Raw genomic sequence first — 26,328 nt, forward strand, 5'->3', positions numbered from 1 at the left:
TCATTCTTATCTCCCTGTACAAAGTTCAAATCCCAGTGGATCAGGAACCTCCACATAAGACCAGATACACTGAAACTAATAGAGGAGAAAGTGAGGAAGAGCCTTGAACAGATGGGCACAGGGGAAATTTTCACAAACCAAACACCAATGGCTTGTGATCTAAGATCAAGAGTCAGCAAATGTTATCTAATAAAATTGCAAAGCTTCTGTAAGGCAAAGGACACTGTCCTTAAAACAAAATGGCAACCAACAGATTGAGAAAAAAATATTTACCTATTCTACATCCAAGAGAGTGTTAATATCTAATATATACAAAGAACTCAAGACATTAGACTTCAGAGAACCAAATAACCCTATTAAAAATGGTGTACAGAGCTAAACAAAGAATTCTCAGATGAGTAAACTTGAATGGCCAAGAAGCACCTAAAGAAATGTTCAACATCCTTAGTCATCAGGTAAATACAAATCAAAACAACCCTGAGATTCCACCTCACACAAGTCAGAATGGCTAAGATCCAAAACTCAGGTGACAGCAAATGCTGACAAGGATGTGGAGAAATAAAAACACTCCCCCATTGCTAGTAGGATTGGAAGCTGGTACAACCACTCTAGAAATCAGTCTGGCAGTTCCTCAGAAAATTGGACATAGGACTACCTGAGGACCCAGCTATACCACTTCTGGGCATACACCCAGAAGATGTTACAACATATAACAAGGACACATGCTCCACTATGTTCATAGCAGCCTTATTTATAATAGGCAGAAGCTGGAAACAACCCAAATGGAACAAAATAACCAAGAGAAGCAGAGGGTAGGAGGGACTAGGGAGAAATAGAAGAGTGTGAGAGGAAAAAGAGGAGAAGAATCAGATATGGGAGAAAATGGAGGAGATGTACAGAGGGTCATGAAATTGAACAGAGGTGTGTAGCAATGAGAAATGGGGAACTAGGGGTAGCACCTAGAAATTACCTGATGCCAGGAAAGCAAGAGCCTCCAGGATGCCACAGGGATGACGTTAGTTGAAATACCCAACAAAGGGAAGACAGAACCTGTCAAGACCATATCCAGAGGTTAGGCATGGTTCCCCCCTTGAGAGATGGGGCCACTCACCCATCTCCAAATTTTAACCCAGAATTGCTGCTGTCTAGAGGAAATACAGGGACAAAGAGTGGAGCAGGGACTAAAGGAAAGGCCATCCAGAGACTGCCCCACCTGGGGTTCCAGGCCACATCCAGACACCAAACCCAGTCACTATTGAGGATGCCAAGAAGTGCTAGCTGACAGTAGCCTGATACAGCTGTCTCCTGAAAGGCTCTGCCAGATCCTAACCAATACAGATGCAGATGCTCACAGCCAACACACTATCTTACCAGCTTTGGGAATTGCTGTTTAACACAGATCTGAGCACAGTGACTCTAATGGAGGAGTTAGGGGAAGGACTGAAGGAGCTGAAGGGCCCTTATCTGGCATCAGTGGGAGGGGAGACCCTTGGACCTGTGAAGGCTTGATGCTCCTGTGTATGTATAGGAATGCTAGGGCAGCGAGGCAGGAGTCGGTGGGTGGATGCAGGAGCATTCTCATAGAAGCAGGGTAGGGGACGATGGGATGGGGGGTTGCAGAGGGGAAACCAGGAAAGGGGATAACACTTGAAATGTAAATAAATAAAATACCCAATTAAATAAAAAAGAAGACTGGGTTCAGGCTCCTTCATAAACAAACATTGAGAAATAGTACTGAATTCCTCTGCACACAGTCTTACCAGCTTTGGGAATTGCTGTTTAGCATGCCTCTAGAGCCTCAGATGAATCAAACCTACATTGTGTTTGTCTTAAGAGAAGAGGCACTGATGAAAATAGGCAAGAAGAAGGCCTTCCTCCCCAAGGGAAAAATTAGAGAAAATTAGCTGTTCTGAGAATATGAGGATTCCTAATCTGTTTAAATGTAATTTATCTGAAAGAATGTCACTCAAGAAAATTTATTTTGATTACCCTGATGAATAAATGACAAAGTTAATATAAATAAATCATCTCCTAGCCTCCCGAATTTTCTATGAAATCAACAAAATCTTTATTCATGAAAATGCAGAAAAATCATTTTTTGCCATTCATGGAAAAAGATAATTTCCTAAATAGCTAGATTTCTAATTATTAACCTGATTAACGTTATTGTACATTGTTCTTTACTATTCCAAATGCATGTTATTTCTTATCTTTGTTTTAATTTTTATGTATTTTTTCAAATTTTCGAGGATTGTAATAACATCATATCATTTACCCCTTCCCTTTTCTCCCTCCAACTCCTCTTGTGTTATCACACCCCCACACTCTCACTAAAAGTCATGGTCTCTTTATCTTTAACTGTTGTAATGTATGTGTGTGCGTATGTGTGCACAAATTTCTAAATATATATAAACCTGTACACACATATATATATATGAATAAAAATACACATAGATTTGGGAATATATGTGTGTGTGTGTGTTGTATACACACATATATATAAAAAAAACTTGTTCAGTCCAAATAACATTACTTCCATGTATATGCTTTTAGAACAGCATTGAATTTCAGGATGTCACTAATCACCACAGTAACACTCAAACTCACTAGTCTGTTAATGGTGAGAGTGAATAAGAATGCTGGAGAAAAACAGCTCTTATCCTTTCCAATCACAATGAGCGTCCTCACAAACGTGGTAAAATTTTTGCTTATTTACTAGTGTGTTATTTAGACAAGGATCCTGCCAAGTGTTTCTTAGATATTGATGATCCTTACTGAAGTATGGATCAGTACTCATCCTCACAGAGATCCCTGCTGCCTTGTTCACATTTACCAGGTCTGAGGTAGGCCCTGGAATTTACATTTTAAATAAGAGCACCAGGTGCATCTTGGGACAAGTTGCTGTGGACGGCATGCTCAGAAGAAGAGATGCTGACTTGGAAAACAGACAAATGTGTCTCCTAGCTGAATGGTTAACAAGACCTGTTCACAGTGAGCTGTATGGCCTGCGACCCTGGAAGTTCTAGTAGAGAGCACAGAGGGAACTCTTGGATAGACAAAGGGATGGATGCTCTGAAAAGGACTCCACAGCTCAGTAGATAACACCAAGGGCTGACAAACAGAATCACATGAATTAAGAAATTTCTGCACAGCAAAGGAAATAATACAGTGAAGAGACCGGCTATATAGAATGGAAGAAAACTTCTTGCCAACAACCCATCTGATATGGATTGATATCTAGAACACATTTCAAAATTAAAGTCTAATTAAATACTGAAAGTAAAACAATTTAAGCAATAAATAGCATAAAATGTGGGGGGGATGCTGGTAAGGATAAAATTCTTATACACTGTTGGTAAGAGTGTAGTTATTGCAGCCACTCATAGTGTAGAGACTGGAGGTTTCTCACAAAACTAAAGCTAGGGCTGCCAGATGAGCCAGCTCTGGTATTCCTGCGTGTCTGTTCATTTACATGTCCTACCACAGAGGTGCCAGCATATCCGAGTTCTCTGCTGCGCTGTTCACATTAGCAAAGAGTGGAACCAGCTAAGATGTCTGCCAAGATGAGAGTGAGTAAAAGAAATGTGGTGTGTGTGTGTGTGTGTGTGAGTGTGTGTGTGTGTGTGTGTGTGTGCAATCTAGCTTCATTCAGCTATAAATCAAATTAATTTTGTTTCTGCTAGAAAATGAGTGACACTGGGTACTGTAATATTAAGAAAAATAAGCCTGGCTCAGAAGACAAATATCTGTTTCTTTTCATTTGTAGAGTCTAGACTTTTTTTTCTATACATTTATTTACATCCCAAATGATGCCTTCCTCTCAGTCCCCCTCTCTAAGAGCCTCTCCCTCATTGCCTGTTCCCCATCCCCTTCTTCTCTGAGAGGATGCTCCCCCCTGGATATCCCCCAACCCTGACTCATCAAGTCTCTGCAGGATTAGCTACATCCTCTCCCACTGAGACCAGACAAGGCAGCCCTGTTGGGGAACAGAAACCACAGTCAGGCTATACCTTTAGGGATAGCCTCTGCTCCAGTTGTTGGGGGACCCACATAAAAACCAAGTTGCACATCTGCTACATATATGCCAGAGGCCTCATTCCAGCTCGTATATGTTCTTTAGTTTGTGGCTCAGTCACTGAGATCCCCAAGGGTCCAGGTTAGTTGACTCTGTTGGTCTTCCTGTGGAGTTTCTATCCTCTTCTGGTTATTCAATCCTTCCCCTAACTCTTCCCTAAGAGTCCCTGTCATCTGTTTCAGTCAGCTGCTGGATAGAGCCTCTCAGAGGACAGTTATGTTAGATCCTAGAGTGTGTACACACACACACACACACACATATATATATACATATATATATGAATGACGGCAGAAGGGGGAAGACAGTAGATGGAAGAAGGAAGATCGAATAAAAGAACATGGGATGGGATGGTAAAAATACATGATATACTTAAAATTGTCCTTATTATGAAATCTATCACCATTTACAAAGAATGTATACCAATTAAAGTTCTCCACAGAAGAATTAACCAAAGGTTTAGTTTCAATCACTTTATCTTTGATCTGAAATAAGCTTTTTTAATAAAAATAAATAGCCTGAGAAGCAACCATCAAAATTGCAATGAGCATCTTCCCTGAACACTCAGCCCTATATATTGTCCCAGAAGTCATCATCTTCCATGAATGAGACTGCAATCAGACAGACTTAGGCTTAAAGGGCATTTGGACAAGATTCTGGTCTACCTTATGAAAATATCATAGCCAAGATATCTCTGCAACAAATCATTTGAAACCAAATAGACAGGAAACAAATGAAATAAATATAAAAAGCTTTAGCCTATGGGGAACTTAGGGTTCTGATAAGTCAGTGAGGAGTGGTGGGCAGGGAGGGGTCCAGAGTGGCTTGGCTGCTGTGTCAGTTGGTCATCCCTTGCAACTGCCCCTGACAGGCATTCCGGTCCACTGAGCATGCCCTGTTGTGTGACTGACCTCACCAAATGGAACTATCAAGACCACCTTTACCAACATCAGGCCAGTAAAGTGGCCACCAATACACACCATTCTTAAGCTTGTGGTCAATAGACCCAAGAATGGGGAAAGCGCCTGCTTTCTTCTGTAACAATAGTTTGAGTCTTACTTTCTAATCTCTTCCTCCTCAGACATACGGGTCTCCTGCAAAGAGACAATAGTCGGTGAGATGCAGCCATCTTGGTTAGCAGGAGCTCAGAGGCAAAAAAAATGTGATGGTGGTAGAATCCAGCATCATCCACCTCAACAGCAAACCCATCACAAGAAGCTCCTAGGTCACCCTGACAATCAAGTAAAGAAGAATTTTCATTTAAGGAATTTTTTGTGAGAAAGTTGCCAGCTTGCTTCACTGACATTTTAGCTGAACTGCTTCTGATACTTAGGTGCTGCCACTTATAAAGCCTGTAACAGCCAAGACAACTCCCAGAATGGAAGAATACGGAGGTAAGCATGTCTGAGTCTTGAGGAGTGAGAACTCTGATATATGTTGACATGTGGGGGTTTCACATGATTATATACATCAACGTTAGTCTGAAATGTTTTTGATGAGGTCAGATTATTTCCCTCTATTCATTTTTATGAAAAAATAAATAAAAATATAATGTTCGTTATGAAGGGCCAGTGACAGACTGGAAGCCTGAGAAAGGTGTACTTCAATCTACTTGAAGGGAAGGGTAGCTGTATACCAGGAAGGTTGGCTCTTATTTAATTTTGAATACTTTAAAATCTTTGGACAAAGTTTTCTTCCAATTTTAAATAGCTCTATCTTTTTGCTTTGCCAAAAGTTCTACACTAACAGGGTATGTCCTTAGCTCAGAGACTCATGGGAAGTCTTTACCTGTTCCTCCCTGCCATTGGCCTGAATTTGTTGCAGTTTTTTGATTCCAACTTTGTTGTTGTGGGTTTTGTTGTTGTTGTTGTTGGTGGTGGTGGTGGTGGTGGTGGTGGTATTGTTGTTGTTGTTGGTGGTGGTGGTGGTGGTGGTGTGATGATAGTAGTGTGGTGATAATAGTGGTCTGGTATGGTGATGGTGGTGGCGGTGATGGTAGTGGTAGTGGCAGCTGTAGGATTCCATTACTTTCCAGAGTCTTTTATCAAAAAGGTATATTTCTAGAAAAATACGAAACCAACACTTAGATTTTTTATTGAGGAAAAAGCAAAGTGTCGTGAACATAGCCAGAAGAAGTTCCTTGAAAGCACAGAAAGGCAGATAAACAAGAAGAAAATATGGGGTAAAAACACGGAGGCTCATTAAAGGAGGCAGAAAGAAAACTTGAGCACTTCCACTGTTTCATCTAATGCTCAATTAGATATGAAGGATTTATCTCATTGAACCTGAAAGTCAGACCTTACTAGAGGAGATATAGAGAGTGGTGCACGCTTGATCAAAGCTATCCATGAGAATCCAGAATGCCCTATCTGCACCTTTACACTGAAGAATCACTATGGCCCTGTTAGTTTCAAGTCTCTTAGGGATAGGAAATATAAGTACAAAATATCCCTATCATCAAGAGCTAGCTATAAAATAGAAAAGTGAGTGTGGAGGCAGACAAGAAGTGAGTATCTGTAACAACTGTTGCTGAGGAGGGATTGCAGTTTGATACATATTTTAATTCTTTGTCCGTGTAATTTAGACATGTTTGGAGATATTAACCTCACTATTGGGATGCTGAGTAAGGAAGACAACATTAGCAAGGTATGCAAGTTCTCTTTCTTATTCACCTTCTATAATCCAGCTATTGAGACATTCCATACATGGTCTCCTTTGCTTTGGCCTCCTCCTCCTCCTCCTCCTCCTCCTCTTCTTCCTCTTCCTCCTCCTTCTCCTCCTCTTTCTCCTCCTCCTCCTCTTTCTCCTCCTCCTTCTTTTTCTCCTCCTCCTCCTCGTCCTCCTCCTCCTCCTCCTCCTCCCTTTTGCCTGGCTTCTCATGTCACTAAATCTTTTAGAAACTGCATTTGTAATAGGAGTCATTATAGTACTGAAATAATAGTATTTAGCATTTCAAGACTCACAGAAGTTACTCAAGAATACTCTTGTTCACAACTATATGTAGGTAGATGTGGAAAGAGGGAAATGCCCAGATTTCTAACCCTGTGGGTTATATTCTCCTCCTTGCAATATAAGGATTGCTTTGAAAATATGCAAACACTTCCCATGCCTATTTATCATCGTGTCCCAGAACTTGAAAATTACTCTGAAAATTGAAGGTTTTTCAGGCATCAACAGCCAAATAACAGTTACTGCCTTTCACTGAACACTTGTCTATGAAATACAGTCCTTCATGCTCCCCACGTAATATGTGCTATATAATATTCATTCCTCACAACTCTGTGCTCTTGTATTTCTATTTTCATTTGACAACTGAGAAAAGTGAAACACTAATACACTGTATGACTTACCTAAATAAAGGGAGCTGCAACATATCCAAGCAGAAGCCCGTCTAATGCCAACAAAGTCACCTCAATAATTGTCCAACATTGCCTCTTGTGAAAGGCAGTGTCTATGCTATAATCTCATGACTTAGTGATGTTCAACCCTGCTTGCCTGTTGTTAGCTTGAAGAAAACACCAAAGACTAAGCCTCACTGACAGGAGTTCTAATTATTTCCTTCAATGACAAGACGAGGCATAGGAAGTCCATAGAGATGGCCCTAACATTAGGTATGATTAACAACCATTTTATGACTCTCATAGAAGACCTTAACATTCCCAGTAGAGCAATGCTTTAAACACTTAGAGACACTTTGGAAATGATTCCTGGACTGTTTAAGTACTGTGATAGAATTTCTAGATAAAGACTAAAGAATAGAAAGTTTAGCAGCCACCTCTAAGTTGCTTTCATGCTGAGTAAAACTGATCAATGAAGACAGTGTAAGGGTCTAGACCAATAGCTCAGCAGTTAAGAACACATGCTGCTCTCACAGAGGACCTGGATTGGTTCCCATTATCCATATATAGTAGCTCATAAGTACCTATAGCCCTAGTTCCCTTAGGTCCTAGTTCCAAGGATTCTATCTCCATCTTCTGGCCTCTGTAATCATTATACTCACATGTACATAGATACACACAGAAACATGCAATAAACAAAAACCATTTTATAAAAAATACCAATTTTAAAAGAAATATACATGGGTATAAGCATGGTTGATCATACCTTTAATCCCAGCACTCAAGAGGCAGAAATAGGCAGACCCATAGGAGTTTGAGATCAGCCTGGACTACATAGCAAGTTCCAAGCAGTACTGTTCTTGATGATACAGGATGCTCCTTAGTACCATAGCAAAGGTCTCAGTCCTGAGAACTCTACAACAAAGATGGTCAGACACTTCGAGATACTGACTACTCTGCCTCCAGTTCAATTAGATACTGTATTATAAATGTAACAAAATAAGTCTTAGAATTAGTATTGCTCTATATGTAAGTGCTTAACTCCTAAATATGCATATTATGCTTAGAAAGTCCACACAACTGTACAGCAAACATATTTTGCTTAGTTTCATGCTGCCCTTTATTTAGACTTTATCTGAGTTCTTCATGTTTGCAACTCAATACTTTTGTCCCCTTCTGTGTTCACAGGAAGACATCTATGGTCATCTCACTTCTTTTATTCAGAATACTGACATCTTGGATGATGCAATAGTCCAAAGGTTGATTTATTACACTTCTAAGGACATGAGGGATGAGGAAGTAAGTTTGAGTCTTGGTGGAGAATGTGCACTAGGACTGGTATTGGCGACTTTGAGTGCCTCAAATGCACCATGTAGGTGCACAAAAGCCTGTCTGTCATTCATGGCTGCCAGGACCATAACTGGAATATTTGTTCTTTGTAGTAGCTTACATAGAGCTATTTACAGAGTCTCTTGGTTACCACTACACAGATTAGGAAAATGAGATAAATGGAAGGAAGATACTTAGAGAAAGTATCATTCATCCATCTTTGTAGATGAGGAACTTTGTACTTGTGAGAGTCAATTACAGTGAAGCTCAGCAAACTGCTGACAAAAAGAGTCCCTAGACCCCAGTGCTCTTGGCTTGAATAACACTTGCTGTCTTTGTATCTGGCTCCATTATCTTGAAATATCTAATTGTTTCAAATATCAATACACGAATTGTTTACACTCTGTGCTTAAACTCTCTTGTTCTTTTATGAGTACAACTTTTGTTGTTATTGTGGCTTCATTTTCCTTGGTGGGAAGGTTGATTAAATTTACCTAGCTCACCATCATCCAAAATAGAAATATCTATCTCCCAATATGTCTAAATTTAAAGATAATTTCATCAGAATGACAGAAAAATTAAAGCTCTCAGCACCTAGTCCAGTCCCTTTTACCTACTTACTCAAACACAGTAATTAGTATTTCTTAAACATAAAACATAAACTCTGCATCAAGGTACCTGATTAAATGGCAAGAAAATAATGAGCTAGAATTAGTAGTCCATGCCTATAACACCAATCTTCTGGAAGCAGGGACAGGGGTGTTATGAATTCAAGGTCTGCCTGAACTACATGAGTGAAACTCTGAAGAAAACAAAGGTTGATTGGTCCCAAGTCTGTAAGAACTGTATCAAAATTGTCTCAGCATCCTCAGTTACTGACACATACCTAAGAGATCTGAACTATGACTTTGAAACAGTTTTTTCTCGCTCTCTTTCAAATTGAGGTGAACTTAGAATATTGCATACACTACTGCCCACCCTCCCCTAGACTCACTCTTCTAATTATTCTTGTTATTTCCCTTCTCAGATTCCCAGAGAAATCAGAATGCTGGCTGGTGAGGTGTTGGTATCTCTTGCTGCTCATGATTTCAACTCTGTGATGTACGAAGTGCAAAGTAACTTTAGGATTCTAGAGCTGCCAAATGAATTTGTTGTGCTTGCCCTGGCTGAACTGGCAACCAGCTATGGTATGAAAGGAGCATTCTACACCTTCCCTAGGAAATAGCTACCCCTGACTAATTGTCTAAAGCCCCAGAAAGTTAAGCAAAAGCAAGATTGTCTCTCTGTGTTCTGCTGCAGTAAAATCCATTGGTAGAAAGACATGGGAGATGTTGTGAGCATAGATGAGCCTGATGACCAGCCATTGATTCAGGATGCACTTCTGAATATAACTGGCTCTCTTCCACCCTCCTCTTCCCCTCCTGTCTTCACATTTACAGAAGCACATTTTCCATGAGGCTGCCAATAACAAGACACTTAAGTGAAAAAAGATGACCACCATTTGTTTCTATAGTATTTTATTGAACAGATACTATTGAGCACCTGTTTATTTGCTATTCCTTGGGGACATGGGCAAAGCTAGATGGAAGATATGGATATTAATGAAGTAATGATCCAAAATTGCTTATTAGTATTCAGCAGGCATAGGTGGCTACCTAGCTAGTGGTTTCCTTCAGACCCACAGTACCTTGATTAATGATATTCAGGCTTTCAACTGGAGGAAGAAGAGCAAGGACACAATCTTCCTACTGCTCTTCACCTGTCTAAGCCAGTAAGTCCTGGCATGCTTTTTTAATGGATGAAAGAAAGAGTCAGGACCACCCACATGGAAAGTGAGTGATGCCGTCTCCCTCTTGTGCCCTTCACTGCAGTGTCTCAGAGCATCCCCTTCATGATGATGACCCTGCTCACCATGCAGACAATGCTCAGGCTGGTAGAGGATGACAGCATGAGGCAAACCTTCTGTTTAGGTGGGTTTTCCTACGATTTGCTTTTTTGCTTAAGAATAGACGTGCTTCCAGGACATTTCTCACATGGTGCAAATAGATCACACGTAGTTTCCAAAAGTGTTTATATCAAATCATCTCTGCCATCGATGTGTGAGAATACCACCTATAACTTAATCTAGTTGACATGTGACATTGGCTATGCTGAATGTGTTCCATTCTGGACAGACTATCTCCTACTAATAGTATGTAATAACAATCTTAATTTATGCTCTATTAATTATTAATTAAAACTGACTATACAATTTTCATGTTTTTATGTTTATTTGATGAGGCTTTAGGATGATCTAGAAACTTCTGCTAACTGTCTATGCGCTCTTGTAGAATGATTTGATGTTTCTTTCCATCTTCATGTTTGTCTCAGTCTGTGGTTGTATTTTTTAAATGCAGCCCTTGAAAAATTCAGCAAGTCAATTTACAAGTATGTCAACCACTGGAAGGATTTCCCATATCCCAAATTAGATGCTAACCGGCTCTCTGACAAGATCTTCATGCTGTTCCGGTACATAATGGAGAGATGGGCCCCATATGCCTCACCCATGCATGTGAGTGGGGTTTTCAGATAGGCTCAAGTTGCAAACCCCCATGCTGGCATTACCAGATTTAGTTTGGTTGTTTCTTACATATGTGTATCTTACACATGCACACACACATATCTTCATATATATGTATATATGTATTTATATATATATTATACACACATATCTTCATATATATATATATATATATTACACACATACGCATATATGTGGCTTAAAATGTAGTGACCTTCTTTGGTTTCTTGCCTACACTTTAAGCTATTAAAGCAGTTTTTAAAAGAACATTTCATGGTTAAATCAGCAAATGTAGAATTTCTCGTGGGTATCATTAGTTATGTTTTAGAAGGTATATTAAGTTTACCCATTTTTCTATCTACTTCAAGTCACTGTGTATCCATTGTCCCATTCAAAGTTTCTTGAAGAACAACAGTACACCTGATCCTGTTTCAGATGATTCAGAAGTGTCAAAACTTGAGTGAGACCAAAATCTCACTCTGGTATTTCAATGTGTGGGGAGAATAAATGAGTAAATGAGAGACTGTCAATTCTTTTATGTTCCGTATGTCATCAACTACATTTGAACTGAATCATTAACTTGACAAAAAGGCAACAGATCCAAAAACAAACCCAACTCTGATGTCTACCAGTAACACAATTAAATAAATAACATCAAAAGAATTCAGTCAGCTGTGAAAAAGTACTGTAATTTTTATGGTGACTTAAATGCTTATGACATATTTGTTAGTAGGCTTGGATACCTTTGGTTCATAATTAAGACAAAATTCAAAAGCTAGTTACATAGGTTTGGATATCATCATAATCTAAATAACTGAATGATTTTGGATAGTGTCATCCAAGAACAGCATGAAGAGCTAAGTGTGGCAAAAACTGAGTTCTGGGAAAACACAAAGGAATAACTCGTGACAGGATAAAGAATAAAGATTTCTGAGGGGAAAGGAAAATGAGAGTGAGATTCCAGAAGCTAAAAAGAGAGAATTTTCAAAATAGCAAGTAAAGATGTACAGACGACCATTACTACAGAAGTCAAGAAAAACATTGGAAAGTATGCAGTGCACAGTAAGGTACATTAGAAGAACCATCGCAGCTGACACAGTCTCAAGTAAAATAGCAGTGTAGTGAGCCACTAAGTTTTAACATGGTTTGTTGTAAAATAAAACTTTACAGACCACCACATATATTAGCTTCAGAATGTAGGCTATCAAATTATACACTAAACTATTTCTACTTTTTAAAAAAATTACATTTTTGACAAAGAGTTAATGAGACTCCAGATTTTTATGATCTATCTTTGTCCTGTGTTCTGCTCTGGAAGTTGTTCTTTCCCAATGTCAAATGGAAGCTAGGTTACAGTGGACTTTGGGGGGCAGGGGTTGTAAGAAGTGGACGTAGGAAATTCAGAACAAAACATCTTAACAAATTTACCCTGAGAAAAGAAGAAAACTAAGTAGAATATTGTAGAGGAAATAGCATGAGGGGAAACTGACAAAATAGCACTCAGTGCTATATGACACTCTTCTTGGGAATCCATGAACAAGCATCTACTCATCATAGACAGGGAACTGACAATAGATCCAAACACCACCAAAGTCCAACTTGGTGAACCAATAGGTTTTATTCGGCTTACTTACAGGCATTCAGGTAAGGGGTTAGGTACAGGAGCAGAAATGGCTTCAAGACAGCCACATCACCAAAGTCCACCCCAACATGGGTAACAGCTCAAGGAAGTGAGAAACTTAAGAGTGTGCTACACAACCTTCAGGTGGCTCTACCAAGCTGAAGGATATCCAGATAGCTTAATTGTTCTGAGCCTCTTCTAGGCAGCTAAGATAGTTTCTGCTACTTACAGGCAGTTCAGCTTGTCTGACATAGTCTCTCAGCTATCCTTACTGCTTATATATGCCTGGGGAAAGAGGGACCTAGTGAATCTTGTCAGTTTCAGGAACTTCCTGAAGACATGTTGTTTGTTTGTTTTTAAATTTCCTGAGCTTATTAATAAGCTTCCCAGAAGGATGCAGTGTATCACCTCCTCATACAACATCTTACTGTTTCATCTCCATATAAACAATGTGTGTCTTAATTACGTTCTCTGCAAAGTGAAAGGTTTCCATCTCAGATGGTGAGGTATTCACTAAAAACAGACTTCCCTTCTGGAAAGAATGTTTCATTTCCCCCCTGAAAATACACTATTGTTTTAATTCCCATCCCGTGTCTTTACAAGCTTCCCTCCTAGTGGAAGGTTAATAATCTGGAGGAAATATAGAGTCCCAAAATATTTTATAATATCAGGAAAAATTTTAATTCATTAATATAACGAAAGAAAGTGGCTATGACAGATGTCGGTAAAGCACTTGTCACACAAGTCTGATGACCTTTAATTTGGATCTCCAGAACTCACACAAAAGCCAGATGTAGCGGGGCAGGTGCCTGAATTCTCAGCACTCCTACTGGAAGCTGGAGGCAGACATGAGAATTAGAAGATGCTGTAGGCTACCGAACCTAACACAGAAACAAACAAAAAACAATCTGTCTCACAAGATGGAAGATTAAGACTGACACCTGAACTTGTCCTCTGACTCCTATATATAAGCCTCAGTAATGCACATATCTGTACATGTATACAAACATGGCGGAGGGAGGAAGGACTGAGATCATACACTGAAAGCAATTAAAGAACAAATATTGAAATGAACACCCACATAGACATAGATGTGAATACACATGCCTTTGCTCGTGCATTTTCAAACACACACACACACACACACACAACGGCTTTGTTTGTAAAGGCGGGTTTTTTCCTAAAGGAGATTTTTTGTGTCTGTGAAGCGCCAATATACTGAAAGCTATGCAAAAAACATAGCACAGTGTCACCAATGATCTTTGTTCATTGCCTCTATAGACTTTGGCCATAATTAAGGCCCATGGCCCCACCGTGAGCCTGCTGCTGCATCGGGAAGACTTTTGTGAATTCGCACTGAACCAAATATCCTGGCTCCTCATCCAGTACCAAGACAAGGAGAATGATTTCTACATCACACAGGTGAGAGGAGAGGCTCCATTTGAAACCTTTCTGAGAACACCAAGTCTCAAAACCCTTAGGGAGTTCAAACACCCGTCCAGTAGCTCCCTTTATCCGCTTGCTGGGACATGGCAGACAGAGAGAGCTCACCACCACAACCATTGATGAAACTGAAAAGAGGAACAAAAAACTGTCCATCCGAGCTGGTGACATCAGATCACTATGAAAAGTCTCGTAATTGAAGCACGGTTGGGTTTGCTCTCCTCATAAAATGTGCTCACTGGCCTTTTATCTCCTGTGCATCTGCCTCATTGACAGCGGTCCACTAACCCACGAGTGCTTCCGTTTTAGAGTCTAAAGCAGATCCTTACTGCCACCGTCCTCTATGACACTGTCCTTCCCAAGAACCTGAGAAGATCAATCCTCAGCAGTCTGCTGCGCCAGGTAGGAAGTCCACGCAGTCGGATGTCTTTGTTCGGTCCACACGATTTCTCCCCTTTTGACTTCCGCTTACACTCCGATTGTTGTTCCTTTCTGTTCAGACATGCAAAGTTCCAGAGCCGCCAATAAAGGAGAACAATCTTGAAGCTTCCAGCTGTTTCCTCATTCTAGGTATGACCCAGCACCCAGAGTGCTAATAGAGATCGCTCAAAGTGATAAAGATGGGACGAGTATGCTGTCGCTGTAACTGCTTTCACATATACAGAATGTTCCTTCAGCTCACAGCAGTCTCTGCCTGCCCTTCTTCCCCAGAGGAGGGCAGGAGGAGTGCCGTGGGAAGGGTGGTAAGTCGTGCCAGGCTACCCAGGACATGGCAATTCCAGGTAGAGAGTATTATCTGCTACCAACCAGAAGGCTTTTCTGGGAAACGAGCATGAATTTCTCACCCTAAAGATGGCTTTTCCTCTGGGTATATCAGATGCTGTTATATTGTCAAGTCCAAAGACGTGGCTTGGTTCTTTGTTTCTTACTTGATCATTCCTTTGATCCCAAGAACTTTAATTTAAACAAACAAACAAACAAACAAATACCACTCCTCTTTCTCCTTTTCTTCTCTCCCCCTTTCTCTCTCTTTCTCTCTCTCTCTCTTTGTTTTACTTTTGCATTACCATACTTCTTTCTATCATCTTTTAAACACCTGGCACAGATTACAAGGAGATGCCAAAGACCCTGCATCAGCACATTTTGAAAACAGCCATTGGATTCCTCTGAGAGATCACCTCTTCCAGATCTCTCTTACTTCACTGCATATGTATTATGTTTTTAAGTATTTTTAATCTTTTTTTTTAACTTACGGGCATTTTGTTTGCGAGTGTGTCTGTGCACCATGTGCGTGCAATGCCTTTGGAAACCAGAATAGGGCTTTCGGTTTCCTATAACTGGAGTGAAAGATGATTTTTAGGTATTGTGTGGGTGCTGGGAATCAAGCCCTGCCCCTTTAGATGAGCAATCAGTGCTGCTGACTGCTAAGCAGTCTCTCCAGCCCTCCCTGACCTCTCCCAACTCCTCTGATGATGCACATTCTTCCTCCCCGACAGTCTAACTCACTAGTTCACTTTGCTCTGATGACTTCCAAATCAGACTGCTCTCCCTCGAGCCAGGCACTTCATTGCTCTGCCCTGTAGCCCTCTAGCTTCTGGGCTGGTGAGGCATTGGTCCAGTTTCTGCCTCTATCCTCACTGACCTCGCCACGCCCCTTTCATGTGCCCTTTGTCTTCTTATAGGGATGCTAGTTCCTTTGAATTAGTATCCCTTCTACCAACATTCTGTAGATTGTCTTTGTGACAGCCCTAACATCCACAAGCTGGACGCAAGCTGGAGGAGAGTTACCCAAGCCCTGCATGTATCTTAGAACTGCTGTTCAGTTCTAAGTTTGTTAGACACAAACTGTTCAGCCAGTTCTGAATTACTACTTACAGAAGAATTACAGATGGCTGGAAGTCACAAAACCAACCACAGAGTGGCCCTGACAGTGCTCAAGAGGAAATTCCTCCCCCCTCGTTCGCAAGTACCCTACCTAAGAAGGAAATGAGTCCCTCCATATGTTCCACGCACATATTAAAATAATGTAATGTGTAACTAGTACGTGAGAATATGAATTTTTTTTTGAAGGCTTGGTATTTCTAAACCTGCAGCTCACGCCAACCCTGCAGACCTGCTGGATTTTTTTGATGAACAAATAAGAAGTGCCAATGACACTGTTCGAACAGGAATCTTAACTCTGTTAAGGTCGACTATCAATGCTGAGGGTAAGCATGAAAGATGAAGCCAGAGTAGTTCATCAGCAAGATAGTAGCAGAGACCCATGGTTCCCACACCCTCTGCTACATTCTGTGTGATGTCACATACAGGGAAACTGTCTTCTTGGTCTTCTGTAACCTCCCCGATCTAAGCAGGCATTTTCAGTTATTTTCCTTCTTTTGTGAAATTTACAAATGCATTTCACTGAGAAAGATAAAGAAATTTGAAGAGTTAAATTTTTAAAAATTAGAAGATCCAGCAGTTTGGTGAGGTGTATACAATTCTCTGCATTCAGAACAGAATAGAATGTAGAGAAGCACTATAACACATTACTTACAAAACTCACATTTTCACAATAGCCAACATGTTTCTCATTAGTATCTTTAATTCCAATTGTCCACTGTATTTTTTTCCATGCAGTAAAAAAATAATGATACACCATAAAATGGTTGACATCCTGAATTTAGCAAAATGTGAAAATTCAGTTTTTTTCATAACATGGTACCTTTCAAAGTCTAGTTGTTTAAGAATCGGCTGGTAACAATACAAAATAGTCTTAAGATTTAGAGCCTGGGCAAGGTGTATCCAATGCATGCTGTAAGTTAGCCTGTGATGGAAGAAACAGATGTAACAGAAAACTAAAAGGGTAATTGGCATGGTTAATGATTAGAAGATAAAAGAAATAGAAGAGGAAGGAGTAGCGCATCACGTTAGCAAGCAGAGCCTTCATGTTGTGGGCTTTAATGCTATAAGTTTTCACCAATTCTAGATCGTACTGCATTCCTACTGTGTCTGACCTCAGTTTCTCCTTTCGATTTTCAGAGCCCAAGTTTAGGAATCATACGACTTCAATCGAAAAGACAGTCAAACTTGTCATGAGTGACCTCAGTGTGAAAGTAAGAAATATAACTGGCACTTCTGTTTGGTTGGTGGTGGTTTTAGGAGTGACTAAAATTGTTCTGGTTCTCTGAGGCTCTTGTATGAAACTTCTTTATAAATTGTTCAGTGGTCATTGTCATTTTTTTTAAAGAACTCAACCCCAAAAGATAAATTACATTCTAATTTACATGCAGTTCCAAGGCTTCCTACTGGAATAAAAGACTTTCCCCATCCCAACTCTGTGTTGTTCTTCAAATAGATTCTTTTGAGGTTACGTACAAAGAGGATATGTGCTGAAGAGATTGCTCAGTGAGAATATGCACCTGCTGCTAAGCATGATAGCCTGGGGGTTAATCCTGAGTGTCCACATGCTGGAAGGAAGCACTCATCCCAGCAAGTTGTCTTTTTATCTCCACATGTGTGCTGTAGAATACATGCACACATGTACATGAACACACACACACAAAATAGAAATCTTCTGTAAAAAGATGACTAGCAAAATGTGAGCTGAACAAGAAAAACAAGAGACATGTTGACCTTGAGCAGAGGAAAGAACACTAGCAACTAAGGAATACTGAGAGTGGAAGAAAGAATCTTTCCTGGGGAACAGCATTGGTTATCCAATACCAAATGGCCAGTTCTAAAAATATACACATTCAAGAAACACTATGCACACGAAGCATTTTGTATATACATATTTAGCAAATCTATTATATATATATATATATGTGTGTGTGTGTGTATGTAGTAACAATGAAAAAAGAGAGACCATAAGTATGAAACAGAGTATGGAGAGATATGTGAGTGGGTTCAGAAAGAATAAGGAAATGTTGAAATTGCATTATAATTTCAAAAATAAATATTTTTTAAAAAGAGAGTGCATCTTCTTCCCAAAAATAAACCATGGGTCTTTTTTTTAGCATAGATATCCTATTTTCAACCCGAGATCACCAAGATTAATTCTTATAAGTGTGAGATTGCCTGATGTTTCCTGTGTCCTGTTGTTATTCAAATCAAATATTCCATGTTAAAAAAGTTATTATAAGAAAAAATGAATGATTATTTTAATTTACATATGAAACAATAGTTTGAAACTCATAAAAAAATGAATTCATCCCTAAGAGTTTCTGGAATAAATCATGATTGAGCAAAAATGTATACTTTTTAAGTTCCCACCTTTGGATGGTTCTGAAGTTGACAGGCATGTAGAAGGCACCACCCTCTCCTCTGCAAAACGTAAATCATTTCAGCTGTATTGCTCTTCCTCCAGGTAAGGAAGTCCACCCTTCTTCTCATCCAAACCATGTGTGAAAAGGGATACGTCGAAGCTCGAGAAGGATGGCCCTTGATCGATTATATCTTCTCCCAGTTTGCCATGTCCAACAGGAACCTGGTATGAGCAAGCTATGGTTTTTATTGTAATAGGCTTTCAAGTGCAGTTGACTCAATGAGTCTCAAAGAAAATGATGGCATCCAAGTATAACCTCTGTCTTACCACTTTTATTATTTCTCTAACCCCCTGGTTCTCTCAGGTCCCTTTCCGTTTCACTGACGTCATTTCTCACTTAAAATGAAATGCACACTAGGATAAGGCAGTCTTCTCTGAGAAAGCAGAATAGCTCCAAGGGCCTCTGATGAGGAAGCTAGGAAAATTTAAATGGTTTTAGACATGAATTCATACTACAGTGGTGACTTAGTTTATTTGAGTCACAAAACCAAACTACCTTGAGTTGGGCAACTTCTAAACAATATTTAAGAGTCTGCATCTAATGGGATCTTCCTCCTTCGCAGTGCCTTCTCAGTGTGGCCACCCTTGATGCAGGGACTGGCTGATTCTTAGGCCTCTTCCACAAAACCCATTCAATCATGTGCCACTGTTGGAGGAGCACCATTATTTATACCATCACTTTGAGGTTTAAGATTTCAACATTCGGATCTGTAAGAGAAAAACAAACATTCAGGCCACAGCAACTGAGACTAGCTTTCAGTCAAGGAGTATGTGTGGGATCTCAGTCATTTTAGGAAGACGGTCACAACTGGAATTATAATCCATTTCACTGACAAACAGTGATTCGCATTTTCTTCTCTAGAGAAATTGGTAAAATCCTAGAGGACAGAGAAAATGACAGCATCCAAGAAAGCCTTAGAACCCTTCCCTTTGTGTTTTAGCCAGTCACGTATCTTCCAGCCCATTTCTCCACTGGGGACATGATTGGTATTTGGGATCCAGATGGCTGTATTCCATGAGCCCTTGGGTTGAGTATTCATGTCTTTTGCCCAGAATCTGAAAACACACCAAAGTAAGGTTAAAAGAAATTGTTTAACATTTCTTAAAGGAGAAACCAATTAAATCAAACTCCCAAGAAGATGAAAATGGGGAAAAATCTGTTCAAGAAACAAGCCTTGAGGTCTTAAAATCCCTGGATCCACTGGTGATTGGGATGCCTCAGGTAAGGGAATTTTTTTTCTTTTTCAATCATTTACTTTTTTATTCACTTTACATCCTGGCTGCAGCCCCACTTTCTTCCCCTCCTTCCAGTCTCACTCTTACAAATCCCTCCCCCATGCATGACTCCTTCCTTCATCTCAGAGAAGGGGGAAACCACCATTGGGTACCAACCCACCCTGGGACTTCTAATTCCAGTAAGACTAAGCACATCCTCTCCCACTGAGGCCTAACCAGGCAGTCCAAGTCGGGGAAGGAGATTCAATGACAGGGAACAGAGTCTGAGACAGCCACCACTCAGTAAGTAAGGGATTTTCATTACCACTTAAGTTACTGTGATCACCTGTCTAGGGACCTGCTCACTTGGGAGTTAAAGACATGAGTTCACACAAGGTATATCCTTAGCTTTCTTGACACTTTGTAAGAATTGCCATTTGCTGCTCAGTACACAGCTGAGAGATGTTTCTCAAAGCCAGATAAACTCTATAGTTAAGGCAGTGGATATGGGTCACTTATGTGTAGAGTACATTTCAGTTCATGGGGATTCTAATATATTACTTCTCTTCTTATCTTAACCAACCTAGAAATATTGTAAAGAAGAAACAGCAGTTTTAATGTGTCCAGGCTCAGGGATCATTAGAGACAAAGTTAGTCTAAACTTCAAAGCGAGGATCCTAAGAACAAAATAGCCTGAAGATAAATTTTGATGACTCAAAAGCATTGTTAGACCCAGAATACAATCAATAGGGCCTCCCTCTCCAATTGTAGTGAATCTGAGGCTTCATCTAGGCTAGTATACAGCTCTTGAGTCATTTGGAATATTTGTTTCAAAAACATATTTTGAAGCTATAAGCCTAATAAATCAGCATATCAGAGTCTTCAACTGAAAGAGCACCAGTATTTCTGAAGCACACTAAAGTTTGAAACCTTCTAATCAAGCAATCAGTAAAGTAGAAGAAAAAAATATCCCAGATCCTTGACGTTTAGGATTCCTTGACTAAATGTCAAAGAATCTGGCATATTGAACTATTGCCTCGTGGATGATGAACAAATGAAAGTGTTTGTCAAAGGCTAAATACAGAAAAGAACTGGTATGAGGACCCCATGGAATGGCACACAGGCAGCCTAAGAGAGAGAAGCGGTCTTATCAGGCCAGACGCCAATGACAGGAGTCATACAGCAGCATCAGAAAACAAGCAAAACTGGGAGATCTTTCAGGGAAAGGGGGATTAACGAATAAATACAAGTGCAAATGCGCACAGCCCAAGCTGACGTTAGGGTTGCCATCAGAACCAGATGGAGAGCTGCAACGGAGCCACAGAGCATAAGGAATAGCCACGCCCAGTCGGCCTCTCTCCCCATCCTCACCAGGGCCGTATCACTTCAGCGATGGAACTGGGGAAAACTTGTGGGGTAATTTCAATCGTCACTTTGACAAGAAGAACCCTGGCATTGATGAGAGAACCCAGGGAAGCAGGACTACCCTTAGTGCCTCCAGCCATCATTCAAAATGAAGCATTTTCCTCCTCCAAACTCCAGGGAGAAACCCCCACCCACACTCACTACACCTAGCACTCAAACATGAATGCATAGACATGTTTATTTCCCTTTGACATGACCAAGTAACTGAAATAATGACACACCGCAGAGAGGATTCTAAAACAAAGGGGAGAATATAAGAAGAAATTAGGAAGTGCGAAAAATGTGAAGTAACACTTTCCATGTTTTCTACAGGTGCTGTGGCCGCGAATTCTGACTTATGTGGTACCCGAGGAATACACAGGAACTCTGGGCCACCTGTTTAACATCATCCGAATTCTGATTATGGCGGAAGAGAAGAAGAAACGTGACATCCAGGAGTCAACAGCACTTGTCGTCTCTACAGGAGCTGGTTCGTACATCTATACATAAAGTAAAACTTTCCTGTTTTGAGAGACTCATTCCAGAATGGCCACCAACCACACTTTGAATTCACACCCGACCCCAAAATGAATTTCCCCGGCCCCCTAAGGTGACGATGAAAATTGCTTTCTCTTTCTAGTGAAACTTCCTTCACCCCAACAGTTGCTGGCACGACTTCTGGTGAGTGACAGAACCAAGATGGGATAAATTTAAGCTGATAATGCAGACAGCCCAGGTTAAAATAAAATTCTGAGAAAAAGATTGCCTAAACACTTTCAAAGACACACTGAGAGGACATGATGATTCTCTGCTGCACTGATGGCATTTATGAAAACTTATTACTGACAAAATAATCTTCTCACTCTCAAACTCTTATGAAAATTAATTATTAAAAACTAAACATGGGATGCAGATTCAGGTCCAAGATGAGCCACCCACAAAATTAAAATTAAAATAAACGTGCACTGAATCCCATATCTACAATGTAGATTTCTCTTCTCCATATCTGGCCACAAACATATCCCTTATTCAAACAATAATCTACATGTCCTTATTTAATTAATGATTATATTCAAATACTGATTCTTTCCATTAATTTTTCTGTTCCTTGTTTCTATGTATTTTTTCACATTTATCCTCAGGCCGAAAGAAAGAAAGAAAGAAAGAAAGAAAGAAAGAAAGAAAGAAAGAAAGAGAGAGAGAGAGAGAGAGAGAGAGAAATGGAAGAATAATCTAAATATTAACTTTGTCCTTGAGTAAGAAGAGACTTAGGTTATTTGTTAAAAGAGCATCTAATTTAGGGATGAGAGGAAAGTGTGAGGACAAAGCAAGGGTGGGCCAATTATGCACATTCCCACTTGATCACTTTCTGCTCTGCCTCGTAGGTAATATCTATATTGGCCAGTTTAGGGCAGTTGTGTGGGGCCGGTGCAATAGGTCTTCTGAAGATTATACCTGAGATAATCCATCCTAACCTGGTCGAGATGTGGAAAATACGCATGCCTGAGCTCCTGCAGCCTCTGGAAGGTACGAGCGAGTGTGGCTGTGTCTTTATGCTAGGCAGCAAGGCCACAGAGAAACGATACCCCATTTACCTGTAGCCCCATAAGGCAAGACTGCTCCTTTTAGGCAATTAAGGCAATGAGCATGCTAGGTAAGGCAGTCAGCTCTGTTTTGTTTGACTTGGTGCTCTACCATCTAGTTCTCAACAGGTTACGGTCATGGGGCAGGGTGGCAGCTTTACAGGAACTTTTCTTTTTGCTGTAGTTTTTTTTTCCCCCTCATATAGAAATATTTTCCTTCGTTATTATCTAAGAGGTAATACTGATGCATGCCTCTGATCCTAATAGTTGACATGTGGAAATAATATTATTCAAAGTCATTCTCAGATACATTTGAGGCCGGCTTGGGCTATATGATTAAAAGGGTGGTGGGGGGACCTGGGTGATGTCTTGGTGGGTAAAGGCATTTGCCACCAAGCCTGATAGTCTGTGTTGGGTCTCCGGAGTCTGCATGGTTGAAGATTAACAGTTCCTGAAAGTTGTTCTCTGACCTCCATATGGGTTGGGGAAGGTGTGTACACACTTGTGCACGTACATACACACACACATTAAAGCTTTCCAAAACAAACTGAAAAAAAAACATTATTCATGTTAAAATATGCATTACAAAATGTGTTCATTTCAGTTATTAATTCTGAAAACAGCAAAAATTAGCAGATGTTATCATAGATTAAGAACACTGTCTATTTGACGGGAGATTTAAAGTTGCCAACACAGTAAATTTCATCTCAAAACACTCACCCTGCACCAAGAGAAAGCTGAGTTGGTACACCCTCACGCACTGGATGTTGAGTCAGGGAGAACTGACATTGGCTGATTTGAAGTTACTTTGTCATTTTCATCTCTAGGAAGCAATGCCAGCATCGTGCTGTGGGAAACCATGCTGTTACAGGTAAGGGTGGGTCCCACACTACTGACCAGTAGCAGGTAAGGGGGGATCCTCAAGAACTATTGATGATGGAAGGTAAAATCAGCTCGTTATCCCTCTTGTCATTAACAGCAAAAGAATGCACTGCAAAGAGGATGACGCATCTTGGCTTGGGAAAATGACTAGCACATTAACAATCATCTCTTAAGTCTTCTCTAAGTCGTCACGGGAACAATATTTGTTCTTCAGTTTGATTGTGTTAAAGAGAGTTATGATGATTGTACTTAGTGTCTTTCTCTTTCTTAAATCTTAACTTTTCAAGGGTTTTTACCCCCTTCATTCCTTTGTATTCACAAAACACAGATTAATATGAATCCCACTTCTAAGCTCCAACATGAAACTCTTTCTTTCTACCTGTTTCTTGTTGTCCTCACCTACCCCTGGTTTCTAAAACCCAAAGGGCCCCTGCTGTATGCTTTCTCCAGAAAACAGTCTCCTCTATAGCCAAGAAACTCCTCGGAGTTTTAAATCTAAACAGTGCTTCGGGGAATGTCAAGTTGCAGGCAGGAATGGGCAGTGGGTTTCCCATCTCAGGAAGCCACAGGCAGTGGAGGACCTCAGAGACAGGGAGGGAGTTTTTTGGTTTGTTCTTTTGCTTTGTTTTTGTTTGGTATGACAGATTTCTCGTCATAATCTATCTGCATATGAATTTCCCATGGCTTCTTGACAATGTCACTTTCCAGGCCAGCAGAATAGCTCAACAGATCAGACAGCTTGTTCCCAAGACGGATAACCCAGAGTTCTATCACCATTCCTCTATGGGAGAAGAAAACCAACTCCCACAAACTGCCCTTGCACCTCCACACAGGCACCAATAAGTAAATAAATAAATGTTTGGGGTTTTTTTTGTTTTAATTGCAAAAGTGTTAGTTTTCAGTGGCCTCCCCACATGACTTCCTCTGCCTCTTTTCGATGTTTCTTCCAAAATCAGCATTTGTTTCTTATGGATAAAAAAACAAACAAACAAACAAACGCACTGGAAGATCTGAAAGTGATAGCGCCACTCAGCTGGTTCTCAGTTCTTACATTCCTACTTCACTTATGTCCTCCTTCCTGTCTCAAAATCCCCACCGTGCACTTACCAGCTACTGTTTTTTAAAATAGCTTTTTTGTGATGGGGAGTTTCTTTTTTTTTTTCCTAGCAGGAAGCCTCCAGAACAGTTCCTTTCCTTCTTCCAGCATTGAGTGCGCAGCTAATCTGTTTTCAAAGCCCTGTAACATATGTTCTTCCCTCAGAGTTCCAGGACTATTTCATTTCTCTTCTTTAAGAGGCCCACTGGTTGAGCTCTGGTTTTAAAAGTGCATGCAATCTCTTCACGGGCCTTTGACGTTATTTTCTAAGCTTAAAGAAGAGGGAATATGAAAGAAGTAATATATTTTAGAAATCCTAACAGATTTTTGTCCTCCAATGAGATAAAAATTCTTTTTAAGACATCATCCCATGAAGAAATACAAGGATTCAAGAGTCTCCCCTCTCATTCTCTTTGGGAACATCTGGTAAGATCAAAAAGATCCACTTAGAAAAGGGCAAGTTGGTAGAAATGTACCTGTGTCTCTGTTTGGTTCTTAAAGACATTTCATTCTCTCATTGAAAGCATCTCTTTCTCTCTCCCTCCCCCCGCCCCTCTGTATCTCTCATATTTTGTAGGCAATAAGACACACAAACATTGACTAATGGAGTTTTTCCAACTCTATCAAATCTTGGAAAATGTTAACTGAAATTTGTTTCTGATTGTATTCTATTTTAATCTTTGTATAAATTTTGTTTAAGAGAGGAAGCTACTTATGTAATTTCTACATCTGTGTATTTTAATCATAATGGGAATTCAGAACATATCAGAAAGTAGTTTTAAAAATAAATGAAGGGAAAGGTTCCAAAATAACAAGTTACTTAATGAGAAAGGAATGGTCCCAGCTATATATACATTTATACTTTAGAAAGTGAGAGAAGTACCAGGAAAGCTAGAAATAGTCAAACTTACATCTACCTTCCATTTCTGGCAACAGTTGCTCAAGGAATCTTTATGGAAAATCAGTGATGTGGCCTGGACCAGCCAACTGAGTCGGGACTTCAGCCTACAAATGGACAGTTACTCCAACAGCTCAATGGAGAAGGTTGGTGTTTCAACAAAGGGACTTTGGAATCCATCTTATGATCTAAAATGGTGCTCAACCTCCATCTTGTCTTTAGTATATCCAAAAGGAAAAAAGAATGATTAGAGAAAGGAATTCCCTTAGGTCCTTTGCTGAGTGTTGAGAACTTCCTTCTCTTCACCCAACATGTAGACCAACATGCTTACTGGTGCCCATCCATCTTTAAGGACTATTGGCATACAATAAGCACGCACTTGGCTAAAAGCCAGGGATCTCCTCTAAAGAAGGAATAATGGACACAGGAAGGTAAATTTTAGCACAGGTTAAATGCCAGTTTGTGCTTTGATTTTCCGTTTTGCCACTGTTATAAGCTGAGCAGCCAGACACAACACTAAAATTCAGCAAGGTTAGAGGCAAGAGATTTTTCAAAATCTAGTTCTTGTTTTCAAATATATC

The 26,328-nt window shown here is 40.1% G+C and overlaps 1 protein-coding gene across 1 annotated transcript in view; it reads left to right on the forward strand.

Moving 5' to 3' along the window:
• Nucleotides 1-5,010: 5,010 nt before the first annotated feature.
• Nucleotides 5,011-26,328, forward strand: part of Mroh2b (maestro heat like repeat family member 2B) — a 56,694-nt gene continuing 35,376 nt past the window's right edge. Inside the window, exons 1-18 of the mRNA XM_028767681.1 lie at nucleotides 5,011-5,466; nucleotides 6,657-6,718; nucleotides 8,599-8,709; nucleotides 9,767-9,926; nucleotides 10,611-10,709; nucleotides 11,136-11,290; nucleotides 14,202-14,342; nucleotides 14,673-14,765; nucleotides 14,864-14,933; nucleotides 16,457-16,570; nucleotides 17,385-17,458; nucleotides 18,712-18,834; nucleotides 19,778-19,891; nucleotides 21,622-21,778; nucleotides 21,929-21,969; nucleotides 22,674-22,815; nucleotides 23,699-23,742; nucleotides 25,786-25,893. Coding sequence (XP_028623514.1) covers nucleotides 5,451-5,466; nucleotides 6,657-6,718; nucleotides 8,599-8,709; nucleotides 9,767-9,926; nucleotides 10,611-10,709; nucleotides 11,136-11,290; nucleotides 14,202-14,342; nucleotides 14,673-14,765; nucleotides 14,864-14,933; nucleotides 16,457-16,570; nucleotides 17,385-17,458; nucleotides 18,712-18,834; nucleotides 19,778-19,891; nucleotides 21,622-21,778; nucleotides 21,929-21,969; nucleotides 22,674-22,815; nucleotides 23,699-23,742; nucleotides 25,786-25,893 — 1,824 coding nt within the window. The 5' untranslated portion in view covers nucleotides 5,011-5,450. The remainder of the gene's footprint in view (nucleotides 5,467-6,656; nucleotides 6,719-8,598; nucleotides 8,710-9,766; nucleotides 9,927-10,610; nucleotides 10,710-11,135; nucleotides 11,291-14,201; nucleotides 14,343-14,672; nucleotides 14,766-14,863; nucleotides 14,934-16,456; nucleotides 16,571-17,384; nucleotides 17,459-18,711; nucleotides 18,835-19,777; nucleotides 19,892-21,621; nucleotides 21,779-21,928; nucleotides 21,970-22,673; nucleotides 22,816-23,698; nucleotides 23,743-25,785; nucleotides 25,894-26,328) is intronic.

This window comes from Grammomys surdaster, unplaced genomic scaffold (genome assembly GCF_004785775.1).
Source record: "Grammomys surdaster isolate TR1022 unplaced genomic scaffold, NIH_TR_1.0 174, whole genome shotgun sequence".
Lineage (NCBI taxonomy): Eukaryota > Metazoa > Chordata > Mammalia > Rodentia > Muridae > Grammomys > Grammomys surdaster.